Source organism: Pan troglodytes, chromosome 21 (assembly GCF_028858775.2).
Source record: "Pan troglodytes isolate AG18354 chromosome 21, NHGRI_mPanTro3-v2.0_pri, whole genome shotgun sequence".
Classification (NCBI taxonomy): domain Eukaryota; kingdom Metazoa; phylum Chordata; class Mammalia; order Primates; family Hominidae; genus Pan; species Pan troglodytes.
In genome coordinates, this window is record NC_072419.2 from 49,028,736 (window position 1) to 49,052,215 (window position 23,480).

General features: G+C 42.0%; 1 protein-coding gene across 13 annotated transcripts in view; it reads right to left on the minus strand.

The window, feature by feature from the left end:
* PTPRT (protein tyrosine phosphatase receptor type T) overlaps window positions 1-23,480 on the minus strand; it is a 1,128,501-nt gene that overhangs the window by 702,958 nt on the left and 402,063 nt on the right. For all 13 annotated transcript variants that reach the window (XM_054674440.1, XM_003316939.5, XM_054674441.1 and 10 more), the window contains exons 4-5: window positions 13,128-13,209; window positions 4,360-4,475 (exon numbers count right to left, since the gene is read on the minus strand). In XM_054674440.1, coding sequence (XP_054530415.1) covers window positions 4,360-4,475; window positions 13,128-13,209 — 198 coding nt within the window. The remainder of the gene's footprint in view (window positions 1-4,359; window positions 4,476-13,127; window positions 13,210-23,480) is intronic.

The following is a 23,480-nucleotide window of genomic DNA, read 5'->3' on the forward strand; positions in this document are numbered from 1 at the left end:
CTTGGACACATCTGAAGAAACATCTCAGGAGAAACTGGCCACTGCCTTGGCCTGTCTTGGATGGTGGCTGCGATCATCTCTGGGGTGGCAGGTGTGTTGATAGGTGCCTTCTTTTTGTAGAAAGATGTTAACCTATGTGATGGTTAATTTTATGAGTCAACTTGACTGTAACAGAGTACCCAAATTAAACAGTATGTCTGGGTGTGTCTGTGAGGGTGTCTGGATGAGACGAGCATTTGAATCAGTGGACTCAGTAAAGTACATGGCCCTCCCCAGCGTGAAGGGGCACCATCCAATCTTTGGAAGAATAGAACAGAAAAGCATGCCCCTTTGCCTCCTCCCTGACTGCTTGAGTTGGAATAATGGTCTTCTCCTGAACTTGGACTAGAATTACACCACTGCCATTCCTGGATCTCCAGCTCGCAGATGGCAGATCATGAGACTTCTCAGTTTCCACAGTCACATGAGCCAATTCCTGTACTAAGTCCTTTCCTTCCATATAGGAAGGACATATTATATATGGAAGGAAAAGACTTACTATGGATGGAAGTGTTTACATCTATAAGGAAACACTTATTAAAAAAACTATATATACACAAATATATATTAATACTTACATATAAATATTTTCCTTAATATATTTAATAAATTTTTATAATATATATTTTATAAAATATATATTTTCTTTAATGAGTGCTATATAAAGATTATATATATTTTTATATATACATATATTTTAAACATATAAATATATTACATATAATTATATATTTTTATATATTATATATGTTATATAACATATAACATAATTTGTTATATGTATAACATGTAATTATACATAATTTAGGATAACATATAATTACATATGATTATGTTACATGATATATAACATACTATATATTATATATGAAAATATATAAAATTATACACACACACACACACACACACACTGCTTCTCTGGAGAACCCTGACTAATACAGCCTACTTCCAATTACCTTATTGCACATAAGCCTGGATTTAACTAGCCACACAGGCATTTGTCAGATGGCACGATATAAACTGTGTACCTCCCAATATTTTCTGAAATGCAGATGAGACAGACAATATTTAGGGAAGTTTCCTTGAAAAAATAGTTACTGAATCTATTCACTTACCAGATACGTTTCAAGTGCCCCAGGATGGAGACAGATTGGCAGAGAGCAGGGGACTCTGCCATAGCCTCTTGCCCACTTCACCCCTCTCTCCCCCTTCTCCTCCCCAGACTGCTTTCTCACAGCCATCATGATGTGAAACAGGCCTGTGAAACTCACTTGTGTGCCCTCAGTAAGACTGTGGTGGGGAACACTGTTCATTGCATCATACAGTGTTTTCTTCACAGGGACTCCTGGGAACAATTCCTGTCTGGCTTCTGTGTGAACAACAGGTAGAATTTTCCTGAGCAATTGGTTTTTGTTTATCTCACAGACATTGTGAACTGTGTATCTGACAAGTTTCCTTTATTCCACTAGTGGCTACAAAGCTGCGGGCTCTGTGTGTGACCCACCAGTTAGTAACGTGTGCAGAAATGCGGTTTTCGCATTATTACCAGCTCTGTGTATTTTCTCCTTCTATCTGGTGTTGTCCCACTTTTAATTTATGATATCTTGTCATGTTTTATGTCCCATTGAAAGCCACCTGGAAGACGTTTTGTGAAATAAGATTTGGTTTACATTGAAAAGGAGATAAGATGTGGAAGAGCTCCATGTCATGTGTTTCCATCTGTTTTCTTCAAATATTCAATTATGATCTCCTTTAACATCCTCCCACTGACAAACCCAAGGTTCAGGGCATGCAACTAAGAACTGCCGCAATAACAATCATAAAATAACTGGAAAACCCAAACAAAGTTACTGAAAATATTGTGATGGTCCTGCCTCATTCTCATGATCCAGCTGAGGCAATGCCATTGAAATCACACAGCTTCTTGGCAGCCTAATACACTTGAACACTAATTGTAATGAAAAGAGTAAATAACACTACCGAATACTGAGGTGACATGTGGAGGTTTCTTATGCTCTCCTGCGGTCTGTAAGCAACCCTGGGAAGCAGAAAGAACAGGTATTTCACGCTGCTGTGCTGCTATTTGCACTCTGCTTGCTGCTAAGTGGCAAGGAAGAACTGTTGGCCCCTAGATGGGCTCTTTATGCCCAAGGATTTTCTAACCACAGGAAATGGCTTAAATTCAAGAAAAGAAGTGACAACATGAACTTCCAAGAAAGTGTGTGGAGAGACAGCTAGGCAAAGGAACACATGCAAATATGTTCAGTATCATCAGTCCTCTAAGAAATGTAAATTAAAACTATAACGTGCTCCCATTACACACCTATTGAAATGCTAAAATTAAAAAGACTGACCATACTGAGTGCTGGTGAGGATATGGAGCAACTAGAACTTTCACAGACTGCTGGTAGGAATGTAAAATGGTACAACCATTTTTTCAAACAGCTCGTTGTTCTTTAAAGTTAAACATATATCTACCAGATGACCCTGCCATTCCACCTCCAATTCACTTTCATACCCAAGAGAAATGAAAGAATATGTCCCTACGAAGACTCACACATGCAGGCTCCCAGCAACTTCTTTGTAATAGCCAGAAACTGCCAATAACCCAACAGGTATCCATCAACAGGTAGATGGATAAACAAATAGTAGTATATCCATTCTATGAAATATTTCTTAGCAAAAGAAAGAAATATTGTTACACACAACAACATAAGTAATCCTCAGAATAATTCTATAGGAAAGAAGGGTACATACCGCATGCTTCCATTTATATAAAATTCTAGAACATGCAACTAATACATACTGTCAGAAAGCAGATTGGTGGTTGCTTGTGACAAACAGGAGTGGGGAAGTCAGAAGGAAGTGATTACACATGGGGACGGAACTTTGGACGCCATGCAAATATTCAATATCTTGATTGTGGTAATAGTTTCACATGTAAACATACACAACTTATCAAATTATATACTTTAAACATCACATCTCAATTATACCTCAATAAAGCTAGTTAGAAATAATTTTTTGAGAAGGAGTTTCAATCTGGTTGCCCAGGCTGAAGGGCAGTGGTGCGATCTCAGTTCACTGCAACCTCTGCCTCCTGGGTTCAAGTGATTCTCCTGCCTCAGCCTCCCAAGTAGCTGGGATTACAGGCACTCGCCACCACGCCCAGCTAATTTTTCTATAGAAATAATTATTTTCATGTTAAATCACCAGAGCCACATGTAGTTAGTGGTTCCTGCACTGAACAGCATGGCTCCAACTTCTGGGCTGCCCCAAAAACTTGCTATTTGTGTTAGTATTAATGGAAGTATGCTAATGTTATAACAAGTTACGTTTTAGTTGTATATGTCGCCCTCTGCCCTAACCCCCACTCAAAAAGATCCTTTCTCATCTTTCTTGGAAGTGGGATGAATGAGCAGAAATAACAGGAAGGCAAATTCAAGCTTAAAACACTTCCCTGATGGACTTTACTAACAGACTTATTTAACCAAAGAATAGACAGATTGCTCATTTTAGTGAAAAATTCCCATAAAAAGCGACTCTCTAATTTTACCCAGATGTACCAGTGAATCACTGGATATCCAAGAACCTTCCAGTTAAGATTATATGACAACCACATACCAAGAACCTAAGCTATTCCATTTGCCTTAGCCCTAGTAATCTGCAATTAAAAGACAAAGTTTGTTAGAGGGTAGTTGGAAAAGGTCATAGTTACAAATTCTAGTTCTGGAACTTTTAGGTTTTGGTCTCGGTTTCTGCATGTATAAAATGGTTATACCAATGCCTGACTAGCAGACTTGTAGTTAAGATTTAACAAGATCATAGATGCAGGGCACCATCAGAGGAACAGAAGTACTTTAAAAATCTCCCTTCCCTGTACACACCAAACCATTCATCATAGCACATACTTTCTTCCCTTATCAAGGGATAAGACAGCATCATTAGCCCAAGCTGCCCCATTTCGTAAACTCACACCATTTTGCAAATGCTGGTTAGAGCAGAAAATTCCGCAGGGGTTTGGGCCATGAGACACATCCCGCCAGACAAGTCCCAGGCCTAACCGTCTGACCCCAGGAAACTCCTCACTTACCAGCGACTGACCACACCACCCACCCCATCTCACAAGTCCAGACCTCTCCCGCCTGGACCTATAATTACCCCAGTTTGTAAGCAAGGGTGGGCTCCGGTGCTAGCTGGTGTCCCCCTCCGCATGTCTTTGGTCAATACACTTGTGTTGCCATAGAGCTGCTTCCTTCCAGTCCTTCTTTTCCCTTTCTCATCCTAACGAGTCTGAGCAGAGGCTTCTCTCATGCTTACCTGGAGCCAAAGCTTGTCATGCTGAGACCACTTCCCACCAGCAATGCACTGAAATGTGGCATTCTGCCCCACATTCACCTCCACGTTTTGGAGTCGCAGAAAATGAGGTGCTTTTCCTAAGAGAGAAACCAAAGAACACAAGAGAATGAGATTCAACAGCCTGCACCACTTCCCTATTGGTGGATGGCAGCTCAGGATGGGCACTGGGCAGGGTGGAACTGGCACTTAAGAAGTAGCCCGGCTCAGTCAAGATTTCATTGATCACTTATTATAAGTCTGGCACTGTTTGAACTTTACACGCAGAATCTCACTGAAATCTCACAGAAATCCATGAAGTGGGCAGTATCCCCATTTCACAGATCAGAAAATTAAGGCTCTGAGGGTTTATGTCATCATTTGGCACAGACACATATCCAGAGGGGGAGGGAACCAGGACGTGAATTTAGATCTGTGCTCTGTGAAATTGGCACAAACATGCCTAGAATACCCCCAAACTGATCATTGCTTCTGGGGCTGGCATTGCACAAAAGGTGAAACTACGACACTGGAAATTAAAAGAAAAATTGGGGGGCAGGAGGGGTGTATTCACCATAGGTGATGCGTCCCTGTAGCCTGAAGAAGCAAAATAAGAAAGCTGAAGGGAAGCACCTTTGGGCCTGATACCTGCACACTTAGCCTGGGTGACGATGTTGATGAGGAAGATGATGAGGAAGACAAAGAGCGGAAGAGGGAGGAAAAGGGAAGGAAAGCACTAGAAGCTGTCATTCTTAGCGCTTGCCATGTGATAAGTACCACATGCAGTGTCTCTCTGCAGTAACTCACTTAACCCAATGCAGTCAGTAGTGTTATTTTCTCTATTACACAGTGAATGAACTGAGGCACAGAGAACTCTAGAAACGTGACCAATGTCACAAGACCCCAGAGTCTTACTCTGTGATGGTGCTTTCTGAGCATGAGGGGGAGCGTTGATTCTAGGGACTGGACATAACGGGGAAAGGGTCTTTCAAATGAAAATCAGAGTGTGTATGAGCAGACAATCTTCGGATTAAGTCTATGTTTTATATTGGGTAACCTGGTTTCATCTCTTTCCTTTTTTGTGGAGAAGGGTCCTCACCTACCTGCACTCCACAAATAATAACAGTAACAGCTCTCCATTGGCTGATAAATTGTATCTAGAAGAATTGGTTTCTTCATTGAGGCACAATGAAGGATCTCTATGCCATCAATCAAATCAGTGATGAACTGGGATCACCCCCAGAATGGAAACAAATGGAGGGTTAGGAGAGGATCAAGGAGGTTTAACAGGAGGCTTTGGCCATCTTTCTAGAGGGAGTCAAATACACAGAGAGACAAATAGTAACAATAATGTCATTTACTGAGAGCTCCTACAATGCCAGGTACTATGATAAATGCTTTGCATGCTCTATCTAATTTAACTTCATGACGTTCCTACAAAGCAGACACTATTATGATTTCCCTGTTAGGTAGAAATCAAGGCTCAGCAAGTTTAATGTGCTGAAAGCTACACAGCACTAGTGAAAGACAGAAACAAAATTCAATCCAGGTCCACTTTAGCCCCAAACTCAGCATGTAACAAGCAGCTATGCTCCCTTGCCTCCTGGGCACTGGGAATGAGGATGGTGTCTCCAGATAGACTCCAGGGTCTGCAGAAGGGGCTCCCAGTCAGGGCTGTGCTGATGGTTCAGGTTTCTTTCCATGCTCCCAAATATTTTATTAAAAGTGACCCCTTTCCTTGCTATTTTTCCTTGATTTGAACTATTTTGTCTACCAAACTGTGTCAGCACCTATAAAGCTCAGCAAAAGCCAAGAATCTTGGAACAATTAGGCAGACTTGTTGGGAGAGCACTGGGCAGCGTGGAATTGGTGCTTGAGAAGCGGCCTGGCTCAGTGAAGAGTTCATTGATTGCTTATGATGAGTCTGACACTCTTTGTACAACTTTACACGTCATATCTCACTGAAACCCCCAAAAAATCCAGGAAGTGGGCAGTATCCCCATTTCCCCAATGTACTTTTACTCAGGTTTTTAAACTAATGACAGCAGCTCAGAGACCCCTCAGGCTACCTTTGAGCCACCATGGCTGGTGTGGTGTCAAGGACCCAAGGCCCAGGGAAAACCACCTCTATGGGCTTTTCAGAGTTGAAAATTCCTGCATCTAGTCAACTTGACAAATGTCACGCTGCTCTGATTGTCTGAAATTGTTTCCTTTTGGCTCTCCTGTATAATTTTATGAAGTTATTTTTGGAACTATCAGTTCAAATCAATTCTTCAAGTGGGAATAGAGTGAACCTTGGAAGCCTGTTCATGCCACAGGCTTAAAGGGGGAGTGAACACATTCACCCCAGGTGGGGAGGGAGTGCCGAGTCTAAGCTCCAATGCTGGGAAACTCTGTGTTTGCTTTTACAAAGAAATGCTCTTCCCTTACCCTTCGAGAAAATGGTTTAACCTCTGGGATATGTACAATTAGCAATGAATCTTTTCTGGATCAATGTCCCCAGCATGCCTCTGACTCCTCTCCACTTCTTCCTTCTCAGCAACAGACCTTTTGCCTTGATTCTTTCATCTTCAATTCCTCTTCTTCCCTTCCTTCTAGGTTCAGTGGTAGAGAGTTTAGATGTTTAATGGCTCCTAGTGTGAATATTCTGGGGAAATACTGGCATTTTACAGCAGAGATAATGAACACATGCACATACAAGAGCCAGTTATGTAAATTAATAAAGTCGTTCAGCTGTAAAACAAAACAAAAATACCACCTCCTTGCCCCATCTTTTACTTTCCCACTTTTGATAGAGACTTGAGAAAAATAAAGATTTCTTTATATAAGAAAAGCAATGTTGCAAGCACAATAACTGGTATCTACCAGTAGCCTCAGCACTGGGGAGAAAATAAGGAGTGGTGAGGACTGGAGGGAACTGGAGAGAGACTCTGAAAGGGGACACTGAAAGGGGGCAGCTCCTACTTAAATTCAGCAGAGGAAGGCCAGGCATGCATGCTTTGTATAGGGGTGTCAAACGTCTGATTTCTCCAGGCCAGTAAGAAATCCAGACTTTATATGAAATCTCTCACTCTAAACTCAACATGTTATTAAAACACAGTACAGGCTTAACAAAACATGTGTACATGCAGGCTCTATCAATCTGCGGTCCCTGATATGTAGCTCTTACGAAAGTCATCTGCAACAATTTCCACTAGCCAGTCTCACCCGATCCAGCCCCATACATTCAGGGATGCCCCCACCACTCCATGCGGTACGCGGTGGGCATCACTTGAAGGCCAACCCCGAGTACAGTTCCCAGCACAGGAGCTGATCTAGGCCACCCTCTTCTTGCTCAAGACCCTTGTCTCTGCTCCTTGGGGCTCTGGGTCATCGTTGGCTCATGACAGGCAGTGCTCTCTGGGGATTGTGCTTATGTGGGGGGCCTGTATGGTCCTCTTCCCTGCATTCCTGGCCTCTCTGACCCTCCTTTTTCCATGCCCCCAAACGGCCTGCTCATCAGCCGCAAGCTCTGTCAACTGTCACCTTCCCCCAGCATCTGCTGCTCTGGGAGAGAACTTATATTCCACGAGCTTCAACTCACTCATCTTCAGCCAAACATGGTTGACCTTGGTACCCAGGTCAGCCATCGATCGGCTCGTGGTTCTAAGCATTTCCTACTCACTCGACACTGAGACCCAATTCCCCCCAGATGGGATGCCGCTGAATGGGCTTAACAGAAGACTGGCTGTGCATTTGGGGCAAAAATGCCTTGACGTGAGTGACATTTAGATGCCTACAGATGTCAGTGCAGCATCTGAAGACATATTATTGTGCCCTTTATCTTGCTCTTTAAACCTGACAGTGCTCAGTAGGAAGCCACACGATTGTGAAGAAAGCCCAGTACGCACATTAGAAACATGTTGCAGATGCTCTGTGGGCTCGGGGACACGGCCCCACAAGATTGTGAGGGAGAAAGAAAAGTCAACTTAGAAGCTAGAAACTGAAATGGAGTGGAAAAATCATACTGACATTTATCTTACACAGTTATAACTGCCTTGGCCCTGCTAACGGCTAACACTGAGAAACAGCAGCAGAGGGTAACTAAGGCTAGAATAGTTCTAGAATAACACAAAAATGTTAAATGGGCTATAAAATATAGATGAGAGGCTTCCGTTTGTAAGAGAAAACAATTTCCTTTGAGTATTATGCCTGTCTTTTGGCTACTGTTTTGGGAGCTTGGAGGCGATTATCTACAGTTCTAATTTCAGTGCCAATCAATTGAAGATACAATTGCAAATCAGTCACTCGCTCCCTGGAACTTTTGGAATATTTAGTGGAATCACTTATTGATAAACTCTGACCATATGTTAATAGAAAATACGTTTCAGAGGACAGAAGGGGAGAATTAAAAAGACTTTATGTCCACAGGCTTTTTTGAATTGAATGCATATATTTCAATATAGTTAAAGTTTTAACCATCTATGAGTGAAGTCATAAATTCTAAGACTGGCGGCTGGGGAAAAGCACCTTTAGTCTAAAGGAGAGTTCAGAAGCTACTATCCACTTGCATGACAGGTAATCCCTGTAAGCAGTCCCTAGGGCCCACAGGGCCCCTCACAAGGCAGCCTGCTCAGTTCTTCCCAGGCTCTCACCACCTTGCTTAAGCTACAAATCTGTGAGTGCACCATCTCCGATGCCTGACTCCTAATCAAATTTATCAAATGAGACCAGTTGGCTCTGCCTCCTAAATGGATTGCTAATCTCTGCACCTCTATCCACCTCTATGCTCTAAGTTTCTTCATTGTCCTGCTCATCATTTGTCATGGTCTGAACTGTGTCTCCCCCAGATTTATCTTTTGCTATATGACCCCAACCCCCAGTATCTCAAATGTTCCTATTTTTAGCAGCAGGGCCTTTAAAGACATGATTAAATTAAAATGAGGCCTTTAGGGAAAGCCCTAATCCAATCCAATCTGACCAGTATTCTCAACAGAGGAGGACATATGAATGCACGGAGAGACACCAAAGGACCGTAAGTACAGAGGAACGACCATGTGAAGCCTCAGCAAGAAGGCAGCCACCTGCAAGCAAAGAAAGAGCCTCAGGAGAAACTATCACCGCCAACACCTTGACCTTGGACTGCCAGCCTCCAGAACTGTGAGAAAATAAAATACATTTAAGTTGCTTAAGCCATCCAGTCTGAGGGGTTTTGTTATAGCAGCTTTAGCAAACTAAAGCACTGTCTGTGCATATAATTATGTAATCCTATTATATAATTATATATGATTTGATTATATAATTATAAATGTATATATGATAAATGTAAATTATATAATTATATGATTATATAATTATTTATATATTATAACTCACATTTATATAATATATACTTCTATTCTATATAATGCTTGTACAATTATATAATATATAGATTATAATAATATAATCATATAATTACTTTATTTGCTTTGCTTCAGCCTCCTTCACTTCAATAGAAGTCCATGAAGACAGACAGTCAATCTGTCTTTCTCACTCCCACAAACCCAGAATGGTGCCTGACATGGAGCTCACGCTCAGGAAATACTTGTTGGATGATGAATGGATGTCTCTTAGTCACCCTGGTGCAGGCCACCACCACCTCTTGCATGGCTCCAGAACTTTCTTCCTCCTAGGTCTCCCGACATCTTCTCTATGGTCCTCCAACACAGAGCAGCCCAAGTGACCCTTCTCCAGCAGCACTCCCTGCAGCAGAGCCTCCCTGCCCTTAGACAAACATTTAAACTACTCACGATGCTGCCCAAGGTCCAGGCTTTCCTGCCCAACATTTGCCCTGACCACCTTCTCCTGTGCCCTGTATGCTCAGGACATGCTGGCAGCATCAAGCCAACTCCGTGTGCAGGACCTCTGCAACCACTGTCTCCTCTGTCTGAAGCACCCCTCCCCCAAATCACTAGACTGTGAACTCCCTCCTGTGATTTGAGTCCCAGCCCAGGTCACATTTTCAAAGATATCTCCTCTGACCACTATATCCAAGAAGCCCTCCCGTATCCCAGACACCCACACTTATTATATCCACTATTATTTTCACTATCTGAAATTTCTGGTTACTTAATATTAGTTACTGATTTAGTGCCTTTCTTTCCGTTGGCTCTTCTGCTAATCAAACACCATGAGTACAAGGACCTAACCTTTCTTAGTCACTTAAGTATCACTGTGCCTAGGAAAGTTCTTAACACATAGCTGATGTACAATAATTTACTTGCTGAAAGAAAGAATAAAAACCTGGGCTAGGTATGGACTGAGCACTGGTCCTTAGGAAAGGGACTTTGCTAGGCCCTACTCAACTCCACATGATTCGTGAGCTATGGATATACCTCAGGCATTATATACATTGCCAGTATTTGTCCATATAGTTAAGTGAAATTTTTTCCAATTCCAGCCACTCCTATGGGGTCTTCACATCATGCTTTCTGGGAAGTTTATGCTTAAGCTGCCTCAACACTGAGATTGAACCCAACAGGAGCACATTATGCAGACATAAAGCCAGGATCACGCCTTCCTGAGTTATATCCCATGGTCCATTTGCTGGGTAACTGGCTTTCAGCAATTTCATGACCGTGCCACCCACACCCCTCTGCAGGAGGAGGATGAGGTTGTCAGGAGAATCCTGACTTCAGGAGCAACCCCAGTGAAACGAGAATTTCAAAAGGATTCATGAGACTTTGGGGGGTGGAAAGTCATTCCAGTGCCCTCCAAAGAGCCCTCTCCCATGGAGATTTATCAAAGAAAAAGGATGCATTTGCTTGTGACAGCAAACCATGGTCAGGGCTTGGAGGTAAGGCAGAGCTTTTACCACTCTGGCCTTGAAGGTAGTTACGGCTAGGGTAAGAGACAGGTGTCAAGGTTGGGCATCAGGACGGAGATGAAAATTCCCATTAGAGCACAAAGTTCTGGGATCCAGGTAGAGAGACTCATGCTATTTTCCCTTGGGAAAAGCCAGCTGTCACCTACTAGAAAGCTAAAGTCCAAGCATCCAGCACAAAGTAAGAAGCAGGAACACAGGTAGATGTGGCAGAGGCAAGCACGCTCTGAGTGGATGGGATGTAGGCAGGGAATGAGGAAGACAGAAGGCATGTTTCAGAGAGACTACCTCGAAACTGGAGGTAGTGCAAGATTGAGCGCATGCAATTAAATGGACCACAGGTAGCATAGACATCTCCCAACACAGTTGCCCAGTCTTAGGCTCATTCTCAAATGAGCAGCTGATGGTGACTCCCACGAGTCCAGGGTGGGGAATATTTCACCCTAGTGAAGGAGATTCATATGCATATCTACTACATAAACGCTGCATAGCTGGGGGGATTTCTGGGATCCTCGTCACATGAAGTCAGGGTCAACAGAAACATTTCCCCAGGCGTGACTGAATGACAGACTCATCTGAGAAATTCTAAAAGCCTCAGGAAGTAACCCAGAGGGTAGGGACTTTCAGCCAGTGCAATGAAGAGCCCAGTAGCATCTCAGCATTCCCAAGATACCAGTTGTTTCTTGGGAAAGAGGGTCTCTCCTGCACAGGATCCAAACACAATTTCTCAAAATAATGTTCGGAACTTGTAATGTGTTCCAAATTCCTCCAGAGAAGGGGCTCTAAGACAATGAGTCAGACAACGGCATTCTAGTGCCAGGCAGAGGGAGGGAAGTTACATTTGAGGGTCTGACAAATTCATTGCAGCAGAAGTGGAAAGAGTTATTTCAATTAAAGCAACATGGATGAGGCTGAAATGAGAATAGTCCCTAAATGCGAGGATTGAGAAGCACATAAGGAGAGGAGGACCCATGATGTCTCTTGAGGCAGCAGCAAACTGCACCATAGCCCAAAGCATGACTCATGCCCATATGGGAGGAGTGGAGAGAGCCCACAGGGGGTTACCTAGAACTGGATGGCTGCCAAGAAACTACTGGGAATCTCCAATCTGCAGAACACTAACACACTCATGGGGCTGGCATCCCAGGTATCCCTCCCAGGGTCTGCCATAATCTCCATGCAAATCAGTTTGATTTCAGTCCCCCCAACCAAATGTCACTGGGTATGATGTCATCTCAACTACCTGTACCCAGGACTTATGGCCTCTGAGATTTAGCAAACCCAGAAACCACATCTCCCTGCTGAAACACATTCCAATATCTGAGACTAAATATGGCAAAGAAATGGATGGGTATGGAGGAGTGCCACGCCTTTGAGGACTCTTGACGCTGTACCATAAGTACTAACCACTATGAGAAATCTCTATGCCTACATGGAGCTGATGAGTATATTTAAAATTATTTTAAAAGAATTAATAGCTTCAGGGTACTTTTCCCTGTGAGGGAACAGTGTGCTAATTTGCTCAGTGTTTTGGTGGTGTTTTTTTTTTTTTTTAAGACAACTGCACAAGATTCTATCCAAAGCCCTCTAATTCTACCACTTCAGTGGTCTGAATCCCACTAATAAACAATCAGGACTTTAGACTCCCTTAATAATGGGGAGAGATTCAAACGAAGATGTTTTGCCACTCTCTGCAAATTCCTGGAGGTGCTGCCTGTTGAATAGGCCGGCAGAATTATGGATTTATTCAGGACTGATTGCATTGAGTATGTAAGCATTTCTGAAGGATTCAAAGAGAAAGAGAGAGTGAGAGATGTTTGTAAGCTGAATGAATGGAAGGGATTGCAGGCTCTATGCTACCCAGTCTGGCATGGATCAAGGCTGTGTTGGGAGGAAGGGAAAGACTTACTGCATGGATGAGCAAGGACCCGGACCTCGTCCACGGCGATGTAGCCAGGATGACCCTTCAATGAGACGGATTCAAATATCACCTGCAACACACAGGGCGGGAGTCAATTTCACAGAAACAGTTGCAGGCATTCATCACAGGAAGCTGCCCGGCCCCCAGCCCTTTATGCTTCAACTTCCCATCAGAAGCAACCCAAGAAACCTTCTATTAAGACAGCACGCTACCCTGGCAATTGACTGGGATTTTCAACACAAGGTAAAAAGGCCACACTTTGGTGGCTAGCAAAAGAAGAATATTTTTAACAGATTTCAGAAATAACACTTAGATGCAGGAAAAACAACCCAAACACCGAGGTCTCGGAAACCCCAATCTGCATCTTTCTCATTGCAGCTTCAAAGGTCAAGCCACAACTTGACCATTCTTCTACAGAGAACTACTTTCCAATATTCCAACTTTCTTATGAAGGATAAGATAGATGCCTACCTTGGAAGCTACCATAAGCCAAGGAGGGTTTACCATGAGTTGATTCTACATTGCCAAGGAACATATTACATTTGAATCTATAACAACACTCTTAAAAATAAGTGGCAATCTACCTGTTGGTATCCAGGAGTAGAAGGCAACTGACTTCCACCTAAACTGCTATTTCCATAAAAATTTTGTAATGCATTTAGCTTCCCTCATCACTCAACCTCTATCTTCACCAAGGAGATATGAATGTTTGTGTGGATAGCATGGCCAACATCCTTGAACTCTCTGGTTCCAATGGCCTTCTTCAATCCACTTTAGCCCCACTTTCACCTCATTTTTCACCTTCTGGAAATTGGAAATTCCATTTTCCCATACTCCGGCACAATCTCTACCGACAGTCTCATCCCAGTTGACTCCTCTTGACCTGCTCCTCAAGCTCACGTGGTAGCCTGGACCTCTGCTTTTATTATCCAATCCTTGGCTTATTAATGCAGAAGGTCCAGGCTACCATGTGAGCTCCTCAGACTCCATACGAGTCTCTCCTAAAGCCCCCATTCCTTTGCACCTTTATTTCAACTTTGCCCAGCCTATAACACATTTGCCTTCTCCAATCCTGTACCTTACACAACTGCCGCCCTTTCAACATGCACCCATGTAATCCCAGCAGACACCCACATCTTCAAGAGGCAAGAGGGAAAGAGAGGGGCTGACTTCTAACTTTTTACCCACTGACTTGATATCCATCCACACCATCCCCTGCCTCTTCTTTGCAAGGAACACCAGCACTCTTGACCCGGACTCTTGCTGTATTTTCCATCTTTTGGATTCTTTTTGGTTTTCTCTGTCTATCCTATATCTCCAAACCCTCCCTTTTATCCCTAATTTTGACATGTCAACTGCTTCTCCTATTCTTTAAAAACTACCCTTCAGCAGCAGGTTTTCTCTAATACCATCCAGTTGTGTTTCAGTAACACTTAAAATTCTCAGCAGTTTTATCTTCATTGACTCCCAACACTTCCTGACTTTCCACTGCAAAACTTTAACCTAATATGATCTGGATTCTGTGTTCCACACTTCCCCTAAAACTGCTTACACAGAAGATACTAATAATCTTCTAATTGCTTAATCAAGTAGATATTTTCAATCTTTATCTTACTTTAAGAAGGAAGACAGTACAGTGCTTAAACTCTGGTTCCAAGTGCCTAGGTTCAAGTCCTGGCTGTGCCACTTGCTAGTTAGTAGTCTTGGGAAACTTATGTTACTGCTATGTGCCTCATTTTCTGCATCTTTAATTATAGTGTCTACCTCATTGAGTGATTTTTTAGATTAAGGGAGTTAAAACCCCACTTAGAACAATGTATGGCACATGGTACATTCTCAAGAAATATTTACTAGAATTGTTATCACAACTTGACCATTCTTCTACAACTGTCAGTGTTCATAGACTCTCCATTTCTGGGTCTTTTTTCTATTTAGGCTCAGATAACACTTTATTCTTGTGATTTTTCTCATAAATCTGGCACTGTTCAATGCCTGGGAGGTCTGTAGGCATTCCTCCTTCTCCATCTTCCCTTCTAACGTGGGCCCCTGTTAGTCATCTTTTCACTGCATACACTCTCCCTTCAACAGCTGCCAATGCACTGATAACTCCAAAGCCCAGCTCTGCACCCTAGACCTTTCACCCACACATCCATCTTAGGTGTCCAGGTCACAGATCTGTATTTCTACCTAGGTACCACATCAATGACGTGAATCCAACAGACCTGCACAGATTCCTCCTCAAACCTTTTCCCTCATTGACCAATAGGCTATTCTTTCTGAAATACGGAATATGGTTAAGTGGCACTATGACCCATTCAGTCACCCAAGCTGGAGACCAGGGTGTCTGTTGGGCCTCAACTTCTGCCTCAGCCCTCATCTTCATTTTCCTTTTTATTCTACCTTATTAGCATTTCTCAAATCTTCCCATGTCATACATCTCTGCTATTAGGATGAACCACTGGAAGCAGGCATTTTTTTGAGGTCAAAACCAGCCAGACATCAGAACCACTGCTCTTGTTCAAACTGTCTTCAGTTTTCATCTCCAACACCTGACAGCCTCCAAAAAGGACCCTCCCTCTCCTGTCTTTTACTCTTCCGTTCAAGTCTATGGATAGAATATAAAGTAGATGATGAGACGAACAGGAAAACCTCCCTGTGAAATTTTTTGTGGCCTATATGGTCACTCCAAGTCAGTGGATTCAAAGATTAGTGCTCTCATTGGGGCTTGGAGCTCTAACAGCTATAACAAAAGAACTGTGGAGAACCAATGGGAACCACTGGAGATCATGGTGATGGCTGAGAAGAGGCAGCTTCCTTAGGTGGTAGGATCTGTTGTGAAACAGCCTGTGGCTGCCTGAGAGTTAGGTGAAGTGCCTTGGGGATGACAGTCACACCAAACATAGAGCTGTTGCTTCAGCATGATGGCCACTCTGGAAGAATAATTCACTAAGATAGCAGGGTCCTTCACAGAGACTCAACAAACAAAATTATTCAAGAGGTACGGGAAAGTTTGCAAAAATAATGTGCTAGCCACCTCATTTTGCAGAGGGAAAAGTAAACAGGAGGCCTTCCTGTAAATAATCATGTGTCTAATTATATTTTTTAATAATTCAAAGGAAACCAAAAGCAAAGTTCATAGAAAAAAAAACAAATAGAACATACACAGTAAATGCATTTAAAAAGAAATAGCACAAAAGCATTCAAACTGTGTAATAAAAATGACAAAATAAAGAAGAAATGTTTCTGTTGTGACAATAAATATAAACGGGTTAAAATACAGAAAAGCTCTCAGACTGTCTAAATAAACAAAGTCTAATTGTATGCTATAAGATAAACACCTAAAACAGAATGACTGCATAACATTAAAAAGAACAAACTGAACAAAGACATAATAAAGAAATGCAAATAAACAGAAAGCAGTTGTTGCAAAAATAGTGTGAAAGCCTTGAAGTAGAATTTTAACTGAAAAGAACAATGAAAAAATTAGGTGGACTAAAATGGTCATTTAGAAAAAACACATGACTCAAGAGACTTAAGTGGAGAAAATGATGAAAAAGACATGGGTTGAAGACTTTAACCTATGTCTTAGACTTTGACTACTAATCGTATAGGAAAAAGCAAGTATATATAATGTAAATGTAAATAATAATGTATTTCCTAGATACATGTTAATAAATGTAAAGACAGAATGAAACTTCTATTCAAATGCTTATGGCTCAGTTGCAAAAAAATCATATACTAGGCTACAATATAACTTCAATAAATCCCTCGAAGAAGAAATTGTTTAGCTTTGGGCCTATACATTTTCTAACCAAATTCACTACAACTAGAAATTAGTGACAATGTCTTAAAAACCAATTTATTTAAAGTTACACAATGCTTTCTTAATAACTATGGTGTCAAGTGTGCTTTGTATGTTAGCAAAAATCTAAAACAAAATTAAAAGTCAAATGACAGGTTGAGAATAATATTTGTAATACCTATGTCAGCTAATATGAAAATATCCTTTTTTATGTGTAAAGGACTCTTGAGAATCAACAAAAAAAAAAAAAACCAAACCATTCAAATTAAAAAGTGGCAAATGACTTCAACGGGTAATTCACAAAAAGAGGAAGTAAAAATGGTAATAATCTATGAATGTAATTGTGTAAAATGACACTGAGTATGATCAAAAGGTGCCCCAGAAGACACCTACAACCTTGGAGGGAGATGATCACTCCATCAATATGCTTCTGATGTGAGACTCCTAGCCATAGGAAGCCCCACCCAATAGATAGCCAGCTCCAGTTTCTAGGGACAGACACCACAAGGGGACAAGGTGATGCCAGGACCCTCAGAGATGGAAAGACCTGCCAAGGTGTTCTGAGGAGAGGGAGAATGGTTATCTCTGACCCAAGCACACTCTCAAGAAAATTCAACCACAGCCCTTGAGGAATCAAAGTCAGGAAATGGGAGAGCCAGGGGAGTGAGTAGAGAAGTCTAGAGGTGACTCTGGTGCAGTGTTTTCCTCCTGTCTTCAGGAGGCAGGCGAGTAGGGATGGGATGTCTTCAGGAGGCAGGCCATGCATACCCAGTGGCACTCCAAGTCAGTAAATGGAGGCCGAGACCCTGAGTACAGGGAGTGGAGCAGAGGGCCCAGGCTGAGAATTCCAATGTCCCTGTAGATGCTCTTCAGCTCCAAGGCTGCCATGTGGACCTACCATCTATTGCACATGCTCCAGCCCATGGGCTTCATTAGAGACCTCCTGGTGCAGGTGTTGAAGAGATGAGGCTTGCATGGAAAGGTGAAAACCTCTCCCTGTGCATGAGGACTTGTGCAAAGCCAGGAAGCAATTCCCCACAAGAGGCTCTGAGATGAGTCTTGCTCAATCCTTCCAAAAAGTGGTTTTTGTTCATACTTGGAGGAGAATGTGGATATGTCAGGCCATGGTTTAACAGACCTGGTGTTTTAACCTAATCTTTTATAGTTCTTGAGCAGAAAATCTGCATGGCAAAAATTTCAAGGGGCTGCAAACATTTTCAGGAGAAGAGAAAAATGTTGGCACATCAGAACTCCTCTTAGAACATAAATATACATGTTTTCATGGGGAGAGATTGTTTAGGGTAAAATTAAGAGAGACTTTTTTTTACTCTATCAGCCCAAGGAGACCTGTATAAGACAAGGAGGAGGATTTGATGCTTAGTGGAGAGAAGTGGGATGGGTAAGGAAGCAGATGGAATAGAATTCCAAGAGTGGTAGAGTGGGCCCCTCATTGTGATAAACTCCACTTCATTGTGAGTGAATTTACTAAATCTACAGAGTGCCAGATAGCACGGTTTTCCAGGGAAAGGGACTGAGTTTAAAGTCCAGTTGAACCAAAGCTGGGTGAGTCCTTAATTTCAGGGGCCTATATAGCGATAATAACTACCGAATACAAGATAATTTTTCCTAGGCAGGTGATGGAGACTAGGGCAAGCAGATGGCTGCAAAATTAACAGAAGTTCTTTTATTTTTTTAAATTTTGAAACAGAAAATTCAGAATCATTAGAAAATATGAAATCAAATTAATATCAGCTAGAAAGGAGCTGTGATCTGAAGTACACGTGACTTAACAGCCATTCAGCACTGAGTGGTGACCACATTTAATAATAATATATTGTGCATTTCAAAATTGCTGAAAGAATCAATTTTTTTAATGTTCTCACTATACAAAAAAAGTTAAGTTGGTGAGGTGATGGATATGTTCATTAGTTTGACTAAGTCTTTCTATAACACATGCATAGATCAAAATATCACACTATACCCTCTAAATACACACAATTAATATTTGTCAATTAAAAGTAAATAAACAAACAAGCCCCCGCTTTCCCAAGAAAAGGCACATGTCGGGAGATGGCTGGCAGAGGCAGGTTCTCACCCCCGGCCTTGCCAAAAGTCTGGTGCCAGAAAGCTCACTCATGAGAAAGAGGAAATTTCAGTGTTTATTACAGAGCTAAAAGTCAATTTTAGAACTATAAAATATGACTTTAATAAATTAATACATAAACCATCAGCTCCGAAGCCCAGTAATTTGTATTTAGCCCATAGAATCATATGTACAGGACCAGAGCTCCAGGTCTGGTGAATTTTAAAACCCATTTTGCTAGTGTCATTGGATTTTCTGATAGGCCTCCTTTTCTTGCCACTGTACTTATGTGTATATGTGCGAGTATGTTTTGAATCTGAGAGTCTTGTGGGTGCTTGTCCCTATGTGGGCACTCTGCAGTGTTTGTGGCCAAGTGAGTAACCATTAGTGATGGTGTGTGTATAACATCTCTCTCGAAACTGCTGCTCTCAGCCAAGGAAATGCAATGAGGCTGTAGTAGCCAACAAGGTGCAAATCAGAAAATTCTCCCAGATGAGGCTACTTATCCAAGGGAGGGCATGGAGGTTACTGAGTACAGGCTAAACAACACTGGCTATTTCTTTTAAAAAGGCTTCCTTCCTCCTTCCCCTTTGTCTCTTTTTCCCTCTTTTCCTTTTTCCCTCCCTCCCTTCCTCCCTTCCTTCCACTGAGGCCCACTGCAAGCCTGATGGCATGGTTTGGCTCTGTGTCCCCACCCAAATCACATCTTGAATTGTAATCCCCATAATCCCTACATGTTGAGAGAGGAACGTGGTGGGAGGTGATTGGATCATGGGGGTGGTTTTCCCCATGCTGTTCTTGTGATACTGAGTGAGTTTTCACAAGATCTGATGGTTTTATAAGTGTTTGACTGTTCCTCCTTCACAGGCTCTCTCTTGCCTGCCACCATGTAAGATGTGCCTGCTTCCCTTTCTGCCATGATTGTAAGTTTCCTGAGGCCTCCCCAGCCATGTGGAACTGTGAGTCAATTAAACCTCTTTTCTTTATAAATTACCCAGTCTTGGGCAGTTCTTTATAGCAGTATGAGAACAGACTAATATACCTGACATGATGATACATATATGTTCTCTAATTTCATCTGCAGAAGGTCCTATCATACCTAGTATCCTCTCCATTCTACAGATGAGGGAACTGTGATTCTGAATGATGACAGGATACAGCTAACATTACACAACTAGGAAGAAGATTCTCAGAAAGTGCAAGCTATTTTCCCTAAAGGCAAAGCAGAGCTTAGAGCCAGAGGATCTGGGATGGATCATGGGGACTTGAATTTACCAGTAGTGCTTCCCACGCTGGAAGATAGGACATGCTGCCACCTAATAGAGGGAGCTACTGCACAGATCTCATGCCTCTCATAGGGTGTGAACATAGGGGGTACTCCAGAAATGTCCTTTTCCCCCATGCCTCATCCAAAAGCATGGCAAATGGTGTGACTGTCCCTGTACTCAGTCAATTTTCTTGCTCATTGTACTTCAACCTGTGGTCCCATCCTGTACCCATTTGTGTCTGGTCCTATATATGGGGTTTACCTAATTGAAACCTTAAAGGCTCACTGACCGTGCCCATGAGCTTTTAGAGATACTTTATGTCTATATTCAATGATACAGTGGTGACAGTCTAGGGAGTAGGGTATCTGGGATCTGCTCTCAGCTTTGCCAATAATTTGCTACATGCTCTTGGACTTCACTATGCAACTCTGGACATCATCAGCTTTATCATGTACATCAGGGTTCAGCTATGGCCTGGAAGCCAAATCCAGCCCACCATCTGTTTTTGCACATAAAGTTTTGTTGGAACACAGCTGGGTCCATTCATTTACATATTATCTATGACTGCTTTCATGGTACAATGGCAGAATTGAGTAATTGCAATAGAAACTGTATGGCTTGCAAAGATGAAAATGTTTTCTTTCTGCCCTTAACAGAAAATGTTTGCCTTATCTACAAAATGAGGATAAACCTAAGCCACATGTGCCAGTATGCATTCTGTAAATGTCTATGGATAGGAAGACTATATAATTTATCACTGAAACTGGGGCACACTATGAAATGGATACTCTTAATTTCACCTGGATAATGGGAGTAAACCAGGGTTGTCCCAGCAAACTGAGATGTAGGGCCACCTGTCTGCAGAATACTATCTCTGTAGTCAGGTGGTCAACCAACAAAAAGAGGGCCAAGATCAAACTTAGAGGCAAGACAGGAAGTTAAACACCAATAAATAGATTTCTTTCTGACTCCTCAGAACTCCCACGTGGGTAACTGTGAGTCTCCTAGAACCGAATACATCATACAGCTTTTTCAAAATGCTGTGACCTCCACCACGTCAGCCTTCACTACAGAGAATCTCGGGGAACACATGTTCCACAGAGCACACTCTACAAGTCATACACTGGGTATTCTTCCCAGAATGTACAAGCAAGATCTGATCCCCTTGTTCATGCAACTGTGCAGGTAGAGAATATAGGGCTATATGCTTAATGCAATTCTGAAACCCCAAAAGCTCTGAAAACAACGTTCTTCACCTTAGTATTATAAAAAGTAATTTGGTGGTAAAACCTGAACACAGCCGAATGGCCTGATACTACTTACAGTCTTTATTTATCCCATTTCTTGTGAGTGTGTGTAAGTTTTGCTGTAGAAATATTACATTTGATTACAGGGTACTGCCTCAGTGCCTACCAGGGTTGTTATAAAATACAGAAGATATGCCAATATATTACTAATATATTACTAAATTCCAAACATTGTGAATTCTGACACATATCTGACACCATCAGTTTCAGATAAAGGTTTGTACTAAAACATATTACACAAAAGGAAAAGACACCGAAGTAAAGAGGCCAAAGATATATAATTTGTCTCAAAACATCTAGGATAAAACACGTCACGTTGTTAGTGACACGTGTTAAAAACAAAGGACTCTGCTTTTAGCCACTTTCATTCATAGGTTCCTGCTGTTGTAAAGAAGGGAACAGGGGCTTAACCTCACAGCAAATGACAACGGTCCACCCTGACCACCCCAAGGCCAGCTCTGCCCACTCACCTCTGCGTTACCAATGCCTGAACTGGCCTGGCTCACGCAGGATGCAAAATGACTGACAAGCAGATGAGAATAGGGAGCGAGTGGCTGAATGACGGTGTGATGAGTTCTTCCAAGAATTTACTCTCTCTTTTTCTCTTTTCTTCTCTTTCTCACTTCCTCTTTTATTTCTGCTCTCTTCCTAACTTTCCTTACTTCCTGCCTCTGGCTCTTGGTCACCCATGGGCAGGCCAAGGAGATGAGGTTGGGGGAGAAGCAAAGGAAACGTGGTCCCAAACAAGGCTACTTAGGTCCATCTCCCAGGCTGCTTGCATATCTCCAGGATTGCGGGAGTCACCTGTGCTGTTCGACAGTCACTGCCATTATATCTCATTATTTACTCCTTTAAGTCTCCTGACAAAGAACCCCAAAATAAAAACCTTAAGAAAACCCTCAACACAGACCAAGGCATTACAAGAGATAGCTGCGGGATTCTCCAGCAATGGAGGATGAGAATGAGCAGAACCAGCACCTTATAAAGGCCAGGTTCCTTCTGAGAGCCCAGCCTTGGAGTTACCCCCTTCATCTCCCCATCCACAAGCTCCAGGCGTGGCTAAGCCTTTCAAGAACTCTACTAGGGGAAATTGTGGAGCCAAGTGGTTAAGAATTATGATCTGTACTAATTTGACAACCACGAGCTACTGAAGCATGGCTAATGAGACTAGGAAACTGAACTTCTCATTCTATTTAACTTCAGTTACCTTACATTGTAATTTAAAAACCGATACCCAATTCACTTAAGAATGTTTGGAACAACTTGTGTATATGTATCCACTTCTTCAGCTATACATTTTATGAGTCCAAATACAGATCATTATTACTAATGAAAATAAAACATTTAAATTGAGACTTACTGTAAGTGTAAAATATAGACTGAATTATAAAGATTGACAGGGAGAGAACAGAAAACATCTCACTAATAATTGTTTAGATTGATTACATGTCCAAGTGATAGTATTTTGGATACGTTGGTGTAAGTAAAATATATTACTAAAATTAATTTCACTGATTTCCTTTTACTTTTTAATGTGGCTACTAAACGTTTATAAATGACATGTGTGGTTCCCATTATATTTACACTGGATTATACTAGCTTAGACAGTGAAATCAAACAAAACGGGTAAAAAACAAGGCACTACCTCTGTTCAAGCTTGGGTTATCACTTACCATTTCTGAGCCTTCGTTTCGTCACCTATAAAATGGGTACGTAGTACCTGCCTCAAAGGATTGTTGTGAAGATTAAACAAGGTAATGTATGTGAAACATTTTGTACTGTGCCTGGAACATGATAAACACCCAATGAATGGTAGGTATCACCATCACCACCATTACCATCATCATCACTACCTCTGCCCTATTTCTGAAAGGAGTTTCA